The sequence below is a fragment of the Helicoverpa armigera genome, chromosome 12, assembly GCF_030705265.1.
Source record: "Helicoverpa armigera isolate CAAS_96S chromosome 12, ASM3070526v1, whole genome shotgun sequence".
In the NCBI taxonomy this organism is placed as follows: domain Eukaryota; kingdom Metazoa; phylum Arthropoda; class Insecta; order Lepidoptera; family Noctuidae; genus Helicoverpa; species Helicoverpa armigera.
Window position 1 is genome coordinate 5,958,874 of NC_087131.1, and position 14,012 is coordinate 5,972,885.

At 35.9% G+C, this 14,012-nt stretch overlaps 1 protein-coding gene across 5 annotated transcripts in view; it reads right to left on the reverse strand.

Moving 5' to 3' along the window:
• Positions 1-14,012, reverse strand: part of LOC110374247 (intermembrane lipid transfer protein Vps13) — a 35,390-nt gene that overhangs the window by 19,494 nt on the left and 1,884 nt on the right. For all 5 annotated transcript variants that reach the window (XM_049838770.2, XM_049838771.2, XM_049838773.2 and 2 more), the window contains exons 3-30: positions 13,050-13,247; positions 11,748-11,971; positions 11,526-11,664; positions 11,204-11,402; positions 10,812-11,097; positions 10,604-10,718; positions 10,254-10,488; positions 9,649-9,782; positions 9,272-9,395; positions 8,872-9,024; positions 8,361-8,535; positions 7,818-8,017; positions 7,451-7,520; positions 6,837-6,987; positions 6,391-6,689; positions 6,059-6,196; positions 5,840-5,942; positions 4,823-5,055; positions 4,464-4,619; positions 4,135-4,374; positions 3,754-3,969; positions 3,296-3,559; positions 2,874-3,043; positions 2,549-2,673; positions 1,994-2,157; positions 1,594-1,737; positions 685-910; positions 240-386 (exon numbers count right to left, since the gene is read on the reverse strand). In XM_049838770.2, coding sequence (XP_049694727.2) covers positions 240-386; positions 685-910; positions 1,594-1,737; positions 1,994-2,157; positions 2,549-2,673; positions 2,874-3,043; positions 3,296-3,559; positions 3,754-3,969; positions 4,135-4,374; positions 4,464-4,619; positions 4,823-5,055; positions 5,840-5,942; positions 6,059-6,196; positions 6,391-6,689; positions 6,837-6,987; positions 7,451-7,520; positions 7,818-8,017; positions 8,361-8,535; positions 8,872-9,024; positions 9,272-9,395; positions 9,649-9,782; positions 10,254-10,488; positions 10,604-10,718; positions 10,812-11,097; positions 11,204-11,402; positions 11,526-11,664; positions 11,748-11,971; positions 13,050-13,247 — 5,028 coding nt within the window. The remainder of the gene's footprint in view (positions 1-239; positions 387-684; positions 911-1,593; positions 1,738-1,993; positions 2,158-2,548; positions 2,674-2,873; positions 3,044-3,295; positions 3,560-3,753; positions 3,970-4,134; positions 4,375-4,463; positions 4,620-4,822; positions 5,056-5,839; positions 5,943-6,058; positions 6,197-6,390; positions 6,690-6,836; positions 6,988-7,450; positions 7,521-7,817; positions 8,018-8,360; positions 8,536-8,871; positions 9,025-9,271; positions 9,396-9,648; positions 9,783-10,253; positions 10,489-10,603; positions 10,719-10,811; positions 11,098-11,203; positions 11,403-11,525; positions 11,665-11,747; positions 11,972-13,049; positions 13,248-14,012) is intronic.

A 14,012-nucleotide genomic window follows, 5' to 3' on the forward strand; every position in this document is an offset into this window, starting at 1 on the left:
ACACATAAAACATCGTCAGATTTATTTTCAATATATATCAATTGCAGCTTGTCTGACTATAGATAAAATAGAACAAGAGAGGCAAATGTAACATAGAGAATTTTAAGCAATTATTTATTGGAGTTAGTTTTATCCCAGAGGTTTTCATTATACATGATTTGATTTTCTGTGTGCACTTTTCTTTCTGTACGACTCTGTTAAAAATACTATAAGGAAAAATTAACTGCTAAATTACTTACCGGTTTTTAAGAACCAATAGGAGTTAGGTTTGAACGGTTCAATAGCCCACAAGTTATCATAGAATATCGCCTTGTGTTCTTCTACTTTATTATCTTCCTCGCTACTCGTCATCGTCGCCAACACTCGATTTAGAAGAGATATGATATCTGTTAACATAAAAACAATATTTCTTATATTATTTGAAGGTGCAAAAGTAAGGCATAAATTGTTTTTGAAATTTGTGTTTTAAATCCAGTCCTTAAGGGATTATTTGCAGTTTGAATTTTATCAGTTACAGTCTTTGTACATTCCGTGTTTTAAAAAACGCCACGAGTTAAACGATAGTATAGGAAAATTGAGATTTACTTTAGGTTTGTTTTCAAACTTAATCCCAATAATCACGAACCAACTGATGCTAATCAAAATTTTCTAATTTGATGTAAATTAATTCATTTAAAAAGTTACCTGGCGACACAGTAATCTTGATATCCGTAATAGCAATATCTACATGCATGCCCGACATCGGCGGCTGTGAGAGCGCCAACGACAAATGCGTTGGAGCCAACAAGAACCGTGGTGTAGAGCTCTCTGCTTGAGTTCCTAACTGTCGTACGACCATCTGTAGGCCTGAGATACCGCCGTCCGCTACCATGCGCTCGGCCGAACGACGGAGCTTGAAGCGAGCTTCCATCTAGAAAGTAATAGACTTGTACATATGTACTTCGTAATGCTATGCAAAATAAAACTTGAACTACCGATCTTATTTATCAGTTGTACGGTAGAGAATATTACTGCCTTCAAAAACACTATACTCCATTCAAAATAACATTAGAAATTTAAGTAAGCCTTTTTTACTGTTTGCTCAACCAATTTTGACGTCTATTCCGTAGACAAAAGAACGAAATTGAATGCAAAATAGTGGTTACAATACCGAGTATTTACTGCAGCCGCCATTAATCATATTACTAACGCAATAGAAGTCAAAATCGGTTGAACAAACAGTAAAAAAGGTTTACTTAAATTTCTAATGTTATTTTGAATGGAGTATAAGTATGTCGAAAAAAATAATAATATAGAGAGTTTGAGGTTAGATTGCTGCGCTTTAATTGTAAGGAATAAATTTTGAACTGAATAACTTATCGACTAGTTATAGGCGCGCGACGTTGTTTCGTTTCTAACATATTGAAGCTAATAATATAAAAAATCCCATTCAATATATATTCCATTCAAGGAGTTTAATACAAAATACAAACATGAGTTATGTATCAATCCTCTTAGCTATCATAAATCTTCTCGTTGATATCACCTATTACCATCGTTGATCCTGAGTTATATAACCAGGGTAATAACTACAAAATGATATACAATACGTACATTAAGCACCAAAGCGTCACAGGTCTTGTGTTCAAGGGACTCCACTAAGATAATATCGGGCTGTTCAATCTTGATGTTCACCGTCATCATGGCTAATTGACGGGGTTCTATAGCTGCTGTCGATATAGCTGTCGATCTCCTCTTCTATAAAGTAAATCACAAAATGTGTAATTATTTTTTTTTACAATAAAAACTTCAAAATAAAAGGTTCAATGTGTTAAACTGTATGAACGCGCATAACAATAATTTGTAAATAAATTATTATTTGTGAAAAAGAAAACTGCATTTATGAATGCGCATAATTTATAGAGGTACAATTTTTTTTACAAAAAAATATACGTAAAAGAGCATGTTCGGAGTCATATCATAAAGGACCCTAATAAAAATATACTAAACCTACCGCTAGGGTCTCAACAGATTTCTCTGGCACAGTTGTCCTTGGGCCCGGTTGTTCATCTTTGGTTGTCTTTGCATCGTCTACCAAGCCCGTTGTCATGAACTCTGCGATCTTGTTAAGGAAATCCATTGCTAAGATCAGATCGAAACTGAAGATCCTCATGTCAACTGTAGAATGAAAGAATTCATTTTTATTTATATAATTAGTTCTCATTTACTTAAACGGCTACTAAAACAGTCATATAGTAATTTACATCTAAAGATTGTTCGAAAAAGTTACCCTGTTACACCAAAACAAAAATTGGCCCTGGTACACCAAAGGGCTCAAGGTGGACCATGCTACACCCACAGCGGGAACTGTCATCTGATGATTTCTGTTGTAGATTGAACAACGTCATCCTTCTCGGTTATCTACAGTTTATGTTTCTCTATTGTCGACTGGCCTTGTGACAACTGTCAGTTGTAACTCTAATCCCGCGTTTTTAATAATTTACTTTTTCAACTATGCCCTATCACAATAATATTTCCTTCCAAAAAAAAGATGCGCGATATAACTTACTGAATGTGTCTGAATTCTTCATGGTGTACGTGACGTCAATCATGCTTCGTATCTTATCGTGCAGATCCGAAGCTGCCTCGGCTTCTTGACGCTCGGATTTTGTAATACGACGCCTCTCTAAGTACCTGACAAATTGATTATTTACAGATAAAAAATGAATTAACAAATGCTTTATGAGGAGCAAAAAGAGGCTGTTACTGTCCAGGGTTAATTTGTTACGAAATCTGAACTCTATTGTGGCAAAATACGGTCGTAAAAAAGACTTGCCATCCTGTGCCTTACTCCAAACGTACAAAAATATTATTATACAGTAATACCAACTAACCTGGTGACCTTAGTGCCTCTACCAGGCCTTGTGTCATCAAGTGTGCAGTCTACTAAGAGCAAGGAGGTTTGCATCGAGTGATCTGATAGCATCCTCCCCTTGACAGAGAGTAATGTCATACAAAACCGCGCCAAGTCCACGTCTTGAGAGAACATGGAGTATTCAGTAGTCTGTAAATGTTTAATTATATAAAGTAAATAAATAATGTATTTTACCCTTGTATCATTGTTAACATAAGCCAGAAAGTATCAGTGAACTTTGGAAAACAAGCAAGATTTTGACTGTTATATATAATATGCCATGTGTTTTCAGTTGACGTATGATAATTTTAGCTATAGAAAGATCATGTATATGGTCAAGTTTGAAATGTAGTATAAAAAAAAAACAACACAAAAGAGCGCAACAGGCAAAATATTACTTACAGCCGTTGCCGTATTCAGAAGGTCAATGACCAGGCTTTCCATCGTGAAAGAGAACTTTATCGACGTCCTAGGTTTCTGTATCTCTTTAGAAGATATTATGGCTGCCACGGACTTGTTCTGACTCCTAATAGTCTGTCCCTTTACTTTGGAACTAGTTTTCAGCATGGCCGTAGCGGATTTATCGTCAACCTTCGCTTGGCCTTCTTGTAAGTTCTGATTCAGGATTCTCATTATACTCTTGTAGTCGCAGTGGCCTACTGTGATCTGAAATTCAACAATGTTACCATCATTGTTAAAATACAAAATTAACTGCTGAGTGAATCACTCAGAATACTTTTGTCCTGCAAATTTTATTAGTGGTCTGGTAGACAGGACACCTTACATTGTTGACACAATAAAGCGTGTGACACTTCTGCACCACTGTATTGCATCCTCAATCTAGTCTTAAAAATACTTACAGCAATAGTCTTCATTCGTCCAGATATATCCAAGTCGGGCAGGGTATCATACCAAGCCGACAGACTACGTTTAACGAGCAGTTTGAAACTAGTCGGACGCAATAACTTCCTCTCATGAATCGCTTCCTTGTAATCGTTATCAAGCTTCACACAGGAAACCTTCATGTTTTCCAAATCAAGGGTTAACTCTTCGACTGTCACAGTTGTGCTTACATCCTAAAGAAAAAAAAAAGTAAAAGTAAATCTATACTCAATAGTTGACTTGTTTTGAAGCGATGTAGACATTACTATTACCACAACATAATATGGAATTGCAAATCATCACGACAATTTCAAAAGCAACAGTCTAATCTATATTAAGATTGTCTACTGCATACTTACATGAACATTCATGTCCACAAAGTTATTGTTCAAAGTCATGCGACCCAAATCGACGAGCATCGCGTTCAAACTCTTCGAGTTTTCTGGTATTATGATGATAGGCGCCGCCAAACGTACTTTAAGTGATAGCTTAGTAGAATTCGTGTAAGCATTTTGTACATTAGCCCTGGCTGCATCAGCCGCTTGCGAAGATGCGTCTATAATAGCTTGTTGAGCTGTTTGGAAGTTATTCAAAAATTCCTGTACAAATAAAAAAAATATTACTCCCATATCCCTATATAAGTCCTTATCATAATTATATATTTTTTTCGTATAGTCGTGGTACTTACCAACATAGAAGTGACGAACCAATTCAAGAATATAATACGCAAACAGTTGATTTGGCAATCAATCGACATATTAATGTCACTGACAGCCGGGTATTGGTCTAAGTTGTACATTACTATTTGTACATTCATCACATCACCGCCGAGTACTTTGAGAATCTGGGAAAGTATTATTCATCAGTTAGTAAAAATAATTTTTCATTTTTATATTAATTTTAAGTCCTTTTTTATGTAAAAAATATAGATTCAATTTAATTTAAAATAATGTAATTTTTTTAAAATAATTGAATGTTTAAAAAACACACAAAAAATAAGTCCGGTATAATTTTAGTCCTAAATTAAAAAATATATATTTATCCAACCTCTTTGTGTATTGATGCAGGATTCAAATCTTCAACCTTAATGGACGCAATAGCACAGTCTACTTGTGTGTACGAAGCTTTAAGCACCAATCCGGCAGTAGCACCTTTCAGTTGCACCATAGACAGGGGACGGGACTCCGTCGCGAAAACTATCTCTATTGCCCCGATCTTACAGTTCACTTTCATCTGAATGCTTTCCACTTGCTTCTTACGAGATGGCTTTGATACACTCGCTGTGAATTTGAGAATTATATCTTATAATCATAAATATCGAGAAAACATGCTGCGCCGACCCCAAATAAAATTGGGATAAGGGCAGGATGATGATGATGAAATATCGAGACACTTCACACCCGGTTGGTTAGACCCATAGTGCTAGGGGTGCTAACACAACTCATAAACTACATATAAATATTTGTAGATACATTTTATCACCCAGAGTAGTCGTGGTGGCCTAGTGGGCAAAGGACCAACCTCTCGAGTATGAGGGCGCGGGTTCGATTCCAGGTCAGGCAAGTACCAATGCATCTTTTCTAAGTTTGTATGTACTCTCTAAGTATATCTTAGACACCAATGACTGTGTTTCGGATGGCACGTTAAACTGTAGGTCCCGGCTGTCATTGAACATCCTTGGCAGTCGTTACGGGTAGTCAAAAGCCAGTAAATCTGACACCAGTCTAACCAAGGGGTATTGGGTTGCCCAGGAAACTGGGTTGAGGAGGTCAGGCAGGGCAGTCGCTCCTTGTAAAGCACTGGTACTCAGCTACATCCGGTTAGACTGGAAGCCGACCCCAACATAGTTTGGGAAAAAGGCTCGGAGGATGATGACATTTTATCACCCAGACTAGAGACAGCTATGCACTTCACACAAATGTTGACCGTACCGGGAATCGAACCCGGGACCATCAGTTCGGTAGCGCGGGATGGTGACCTTAGCGTCAATGGGGTCGTCGAATTCATGTTAATTTCCTATGAGATATCCTGTAATATGGCGATTTCTGATGAGATGTAACATACCTTTAGATTTGGCCGTAGTGAACTCCTCGTCTTCCACAATAGTTTCTAATGGGCCTGCGTTCGCTGTTCTATCCACTGTACTCTGAATAGCTTGCAGTCTTGTCTGTGAAAGTTTAGAAAATTCTATCAATATGTTATTTTTGCATGAACATACATAATTGATTTAATAAATACATTAAATAACTATTTCACACTTTAACACGATTTTTAAAAACATACCTGATACTCATTAACAATGACAAGAATTTCTCTTAATCCCTCCAGATGCAGTAATACCCTTAAGTCAGTGAAATTTAACTCGATCAACTGTTCTACTGATCCAAACAAACCTCTGAAATCCGGACATTTTTTATCCACCTAGAAATAATACAAAAAAAAAATTAAAATAAACGGAACAATGATACAAAATATCCACTGTATTTTTCTTTCGTCGCAGAACGCTAATTGCAAAATACCCTTGAAAGTAAAGATCAATTTGATTAGAAGCAATGTCAAGGTGTTGGAACCACTTTTATATAATTAGGATTATGTACAACTTAAATTATACTTACATTCCTATACGTAACAGCAAACAAATACTGCTGACAATGAAGCATATTTGAAGTGCTATCTTCAGTAATAGTAATCTCATCATAAGGTAGAACATCTGGTGTTTCGATCATATTCAGTACTTTAAGGCCTCGGCCCACTCTATGATGTTCTAGTTTCACCGCTCCTAAGCGGACAGCGGCGTCTAATGTGAAAGTCTTCTGTATGGCAGTGACTTCTAATAGTGATAGAGAGAACACTAGGAATCTGTCGTAGCCTTTTGACGTGTCTATTGTTTTTCGGTTGATACTGAGGACGAGTTCTGTAACGAAAGTAGTTGGTTAGCGGGTTTTGTAATTGGTAGTTTTATTTCTTCTATCTACGTGAAATCTGACATGAGAAATTCTTGATGAAATATTCATCTCAAAAACTATATTTTTTATTATTACTATTGGTATATTTTTCTTACCTTTCATAATAAAGAAAGCTTCAAGCTCAGTCATTTGTACTGTGTGCTCATCTTTGGCCTTTTCTTTAACTCGGGCGTTCTCTCGCCTTTGCTTCTCCATTGGATCCAAATATTTCAGTAACGAAAGACTCGATCCTTTTGATTCACTAGGCTAAAATAATTACCAAAATTAATACAGTCCATCATAAGTGATTTATTTTTTATACACTGCGACTAAATTACACTCATTTAAATTAAAATGACAACTAAAATAAACAAAGTGCTAAAGATATTGTGAAGTAACAGTTGCTATTTTATTCTAAGCTACTTTGTATACTGCTTAATCTATATTTAATGCGTATCGATAATATAGTGATGTCTAAAGTAAACGTAGTGAAGAAGTGACATTAATCACATCTACAGTCTGTTGGCAAAAAGAGTTACCCCCTGTGCTTGAAATTGCTGTGAGTTCTTAACAGTACAAGTTGTCTCTATCACAGAACCAGTTATAGTGTACGCAAATTTGTAGCAAAATATCTTTAAAGTTGAAAATAAAAGAATATAATTAATCTTTGTGAAATAATAAAAAGGAAATATACGTCATTCAAGAACTCATTTTATTGTTATGTACAAACCTTAAGTTGGGTCATCTCATCAGACTTCGGCAGAGGCATGCTTACTAATATTTCACATAATGCTAATAATCTGCAAGAAAATACGTATAATTTTAAAGTCAATTCACAGCACAGCTCGCTTTCTCGATTGGGTAGATCCAGAATAATAGCGCCAGGTGTATTAACTCCCCACTTAACTAAACCGCTTTTATCCGGACATAATTCTGATATAAATAAAAACAATCAATTTTATCATAGAATTAAATAAAATGGGTCATGCAACACAGTTTTGTTACCATTAAATAGTAAAATAATGAAATATATTTCTTCTTACCAATACAACGGCGTTAGTGAGAAGTACTAAAAAAACATTTAAAAAAAAACGTACCGATCTTCCGAAGCACTGATGGCAATCTTTTGCAACTCGCCCTTGACCCTGACCTTGGGCATGCGCGGGTCGTCGGTAATCAAACACTTATGTATCTGTATAACTAAATTGGTGGGTTGAAGTAAATGCAGTGGGGTTCCTACGTCGTCCGTCGATGCTATTGCTGACGCCCAATCTTCTCGCTCATGGGCTATCACAATCTGTAAAGAGAGATATAAAGCTAATACACATTATTATTTGCCGCTCGGATTCATCTTCCCGGTTAAATGTAAACAGTTACACGGACACAAGCTTAAAAAAATATGTATCAGGTGTCATCGACACGGTCAGTCTTTAAGACTCGCGGTTGTCGCCTGTAGGTATACGCACCTTCACGCGCTGACTAAACCTGGCAGATAATCCGCTAGAGTGGAAGCACTTTGAACGTTACTTAAATTTTAGCACTCTCAATTAGATATGCATTTTGGACATTAGTATATTGAACAGTAATTTATGTAACTGAATGTATCTACCTTGTCTGTACTACTTTCATGAAACACATACCTGCATCTCAGTAAGTTCGAGAGCCATCTTATCGTAGCTGTGTTTGGTAATTTCCATCAGTATGTCTTCATCGGCGAGCCCTTCTTTATACAACTTGTGTACGTCGAGTGCGTGTGAACGAGGCTCCGACTTCACTCTTATGGCACCGAGTTTTACTACCACGCATGCTTGGCCGCTGAAAAAAGCATTCTTTAGGAATGTTGTACTTTTAAGAGGTAGTCAGAAACCAGTCAGTCTGAAAACCAGCCTTGCCCAAAAACTACACGTGCTTGGAGCCTAAATTATGAGGGTTTCTTTTAGGCGATCAAGATGGGACTTTGCAAAATTCAATACCTTTATGGGAAGGTGGGTTCAATTCTCACATTATGGGTGCAAGGCGAGGTAGTTTCACTCTTACTGCCTAAAACCCCTTAAGGCAGTAAAAGAGTAATAATTTTGATATGACAAACACCGACGAATTCGCAACTACAAATCACTAGTATCACTAAATATTTGACGAAGAAACACTCACTCAGAATAAACGCCAGTCTTCGGCACGATAATATACGAAGCAGCAATATCTATATCGACGTCTATAAACGTGTGATGATGTACGGCATACTGCATGCCTAATGCCGATTTCTCTTTGAGATCCGATAGTTTGTTCTCTGCTACTGCTTGTAAACTATAAAAGGATATGTTATTTATTAATGTAGGAAATATGTTGTATATAGGTTTATCAATATCACGGAAGAAAGAAAGATTAGCGGTGATGCCAAGTTAGGTGGGTCAGGCGCCTTCTTGTATGTCAAATACGTAAGATGGGCGTGATCAAAACGATTAGTTACGGGAGAACTAACGAGGCTTTCGGGTTCCTTGAAACACCTATCGTAGCTATTTAGTTTTAAAAAGAATGACGGAATTTTACTTACGTAGATAAGGCAGTAGAATCGGAGGCTGGTTTGAATACGTTTACTATTTCGATGACAGTTTGTGCGTCGTATATAATTTGTAGCGGCCGAGCTGACACCTTCACTCTTTGGTTACACAAGCCATCTGAAAAAAAAACATGAAGATTGTAAAATCTAATATTAATTATATCCTGAGGTTTCATTCACGTGACGGGAGAACCGAGGCAACTTCCTGCAACCGGGAATAAAGTAGTTTCTGTGTCCTTTCTCCGGCTCTAGCTAGAAAATCTGTGTTCCAAATTTCTTTCAAATTGGTTGAGTATTTTTGGCGTGAAAGCCCGACAAAGTTACTTTCGCATTTATATTATTATTAGTAAGGATTAATTAATGTGCCTTACCTAGAGGATTAGTTTCGAATACAACGTTCAATAGATTGACATCTTGTGTGACCTCTTTTGAGATGACCAGTTGAGGCTCAAACGTGCCTTGTTGTACGCCAGTGACACTGAAAGCCTTCATCTGGACGTCCACTCTGGAACGAAAAAAATATTATTGTAAATACAATAAAGTACGAAATCCATATTTTACTTGAACTAAATATATTTTACTTGAAGTAAACTTTGGAGGAAAGAGAGTAACATATTTTTGACTACGATATAATTTCATACAAATCATCTCATCATCAAATGGTTTGTACCAAATCTTGACCATTAACCATCACCTTAAGGTAGACAGGCAGAGAACGCCTTGGGCGTTATACCGCAGTTGTACATTGTACATAAAGTATAAATAAATAAATAATTGCTTTTGTTTTTGTTTCTGAGATGCTGACTATAAATCTACCTATCACAAGTAACTAATTTACGTAATTTTTTGTTGTACCTACCTTACAAAACATGATCAAACAAAAGAATTCCCACAGTTAGTTCACGAAACCGTGCTTACAATTATAAGCATATCTTGATAATCACAAATTGTTACACACATTTACACTACTACGTACCGTAAAGCATTAGCACTAGGCCTCTGCTTCATATCGACTTCAACGTGATCGACACAGGCTTTCAAAACTTCCACTTCATCAGTCACATTCAGTTGAAGTCGGTCTAATTGGAAGTAGCTCTCTATGGCCACATACTCTATGGGCAAGTGTAGAGGCGCCGAGTTCTCTTGGTAGTCTATGGCTCGGAATAACTTCTCCTTTTCTTCAGGCGTCATTGCTTTTTCGAATTGTTTCACTGGAAAAGAGTTTGCGAAGTTTTTTAGAAACTATAAGGGGTTGCTACTTTTCTAAAGATACATTTTGAAAAGTGTGACAAGGCTAGAGAAATTATGATTTTAGTAATTACTTACTGATAGCTGTGCCTTCAGCCAAATCGTCTTCTTTTGAGCCCCCACCATACCACCAGCTGCTAATCCAACTTCGAGTCTTTTTAGCTTCCTCTTCGATTTTACCCAGTCTTTCCACCTAAAATTTTATATTTTCGGTTATATGAGATACACTATGGCTAAGAGATTTGAGTGAGAACCGAAAAGATGTCATCATTTACAGTAATCATACCTCCATTTCAATCTTTTGCCTAATAACGACCAGATTGAATAAATCGAGTGTCTTCTCAGCCTTTTCCAACACACACGCTTGATCAGTGGTCACTTTGCCTTTATTACTAAGTTTGCATTGATAAACAGTCGCATAGTCTTTGCAAAGCTGTCTGTGCTCCAACATATGATTCCAGTCCCAGTTTCTACGTCGCCTTAGAACTTCCTCCTCTAATATGCAACGGTATGCAAACTGCCACCATTCTTTGTAATGGCGTTTGTAAGTATTGAAGTCTGGACGGTACTTTCTAAAAGAAGAAAAATATACCTTAAAATCTGGCTTCCAATATGACTCAGGAGCTTGTATAAAGCAATAACATGGGTCAATAATACAATTAACACCAATCAAGGTACCTGTAAGGCGCTTGCTTGTTCATTCGATCCATTGAATCCGCTAACAACATCATATCTTGGTATTGTGCTTTCGTAAGACTGACTGAAAGCTGCTCCATATGTAGACTAAGTATCACTTTTGGTATACTGAACTTTGGTGTGTCGCCCTCAGGTTTCGGATTTAGTTTTAATTTTGCAGTTGCATTTATAGGACCGAGAGCTAAAAGTAAATTGAAAAATGATTTACTTTGACCTCGTTTCACTTCTTGATTGATCTGATTCATCGACGTTTAATTGGATAAATACAGATCACTATAGTCTTATTACCGTATAATCCACTTACCGTAGTTGTAAAATGAAGGTTTAGAAGATTTTGTGGCAATTTCTTTTTGCAATCTATCCTTTATCTCCATAGGCCCTGACTTCGAATATAATTCAGTTACAGGATTCCAGTACATTGCTAAACCTTCCAAATCTAAAATCTGAAGAGGAAACACATTTTTATTACTGGATTGTTCTCTTTTAGACATGATTATTGAACATCCCCTTAGACTCAATATATTACCTTGAAAATCTTGGTCACAGCGTCAGTTATAACCGCTTTCTGCCAGTTTTCGTCAGTAGTCTGGACGGATAGGTTATGCAAGGTGATACCGAAAGAGAAGGGCGCTTTAGGATTCGTGATACTGTCTTCATAACGTATGTGTATATCTGTGATCTTTAGCTGAACATTCTTGATGATCTGAGTTACCAATTTTTCGACGAACGTCTCGTCGAGCTTGGTCTGATCTAAAAAGAAAATATATGTATTGATATAATAGATCAAGAGCCAGTAAATGCAAGACCTTCGTTACTTTATAAAGGTTGAAACTTTGTGCACGCATCTACCTTACAGAAGGTATACCTCTAATAAATAGACTACTACGAAGTTTGGTTGACGTAGTCGCTGGCTCTTGGGCCATAATATTATCGCTCAAGTATCAAAATCATGGCTGGTCTTAAAAGAAGGCATTACATATATCCTTTTAAGTATAATGTTTGCGTGAAGAGCAATTGTCAAAGCGGCATTTAAAACAAATGGTTTTCCACCGTAATCTAGTGTTTCAGTAAATTGAACAAATAAAAAACCTCATAGGTAACGTATCTTTATATGACGTCACCGTTCGGGCATTTACAACCAGATAACCTTCACCTTTTTACTAATACATATTATAAAATATATGAGAAACAAAATGATGCCATTTCTACAAGGTTGGTGAACCAGACTGGTTATTAATGTGTGTAGCATGTTTGTTTTGTATGTGTGTTCTTAATTAATTGTTAAAATTTTGTACGTACTTATCAGTAGTTTTTTACTTAGTACTTACAACTACAACGAAATTTTTATCGAGCAGTAATTTATGCACCATTCGATAACAGAATGCATTTTCGCAGACTGGTAAACATTGACACAATAAATTAGAGATTGCAAAATAAAACATCTATTTATACTGTATAAATATTCAGATACTGTTATTAATTAATTTAAAATTAAGTCCATTCCATTCACAACAAAATATCATCCTAAATGAATTTCAATAATGACTCAAAACATAAACCTGCTTCATTAGGCATATTAATAGATTGCAAATTAGTTTTTGATTTTTAAACAGTCATCTTAGCAATATATAAAAAAATACTATTAAACGCGGTTTCACCCGCATCCTGTGGAAACTTCTTGTACCTGGATAAAACAGAGCCCAAGTTCAGCGCAGATAATGTATCTTCCAAACAATGAAAGAATTATACAAATTGGTTCAGTAGTTCCGGAGCCTATTCAATTCAAATAAACAAACAAAACTTTTCTTATTAGAACAGGTAACAATACCTTTTAAGGCCTCTCTCTTCTTGGCTTCTTCAACCCTCGCCAGTTCAGCCTGTTTGGCAGCAAGGGCGATCTTCTCTTCCTTCTCAGGGTCATATTTAACCTCAGCGCTAGGGTTGACAATCAGAAACAATCGGTCAACTGTAGCTTCTACTGAGGCGCCATAGAGATTCTTCCAGGGTATTTTCAGTACTAGTTTTCCTGTATAAAAAATAAAATAAAAATAAAAACTAATCTTGAATTAAATACCTGTATGTAATTTTTTAAATGTCTGAATTGAAATCATTTTATTCTTATCTAAAGAACTATTAGACTAGACTATTATTAATTTCATCAATTAAATCGATAAATGTTGAACAAGTACTAGGTAAAAATAAAAATGTAAAAGGCCAAAATGTTATATAAAGAAGTATTTAAAATTATTTTTATTTTTAGTTCTGAATTGGGAGATATTTTTTCCTATTGGATAGTTGCGTGTGGCAATTCTGATTACATCAAATATCTAAAAATACTTTAGTATTGGTTAGTAAATAAGGAGGAAAACCATTATTTCTTTTGTGCTAGATTAGTATGCATTCTTTGGTGTACTTTTCCAAACTGCAGCAACAAAATTTTTATGGTTTATTTATTTTAATTAAAGTGTCTTCATGTCTTGTTTATAAAGTAGTAACTTTTGCGAAGAGTTCCTACTGTTAGGTAAGGCATCCATCTAGGTACTTTATTAGCGCCTATGGTAGCAAATGTGCTAATTGTACAGTTTTTGAGGCCAGCGATTTCTTACTCTGGTTACGTGGATTAGATATTTATAGCTTATATTACATTTTTATATAAACTGGACCAACATGTCATGCAGTGTGATAAACTATAAATGATAACATCATAGCTATTGTTTACATTTAAAGGCTTTTAAAAAAGCAATTAAGATAAGAAAAATTAAATCCTATTACAAAGTCATTCAGGTGTATT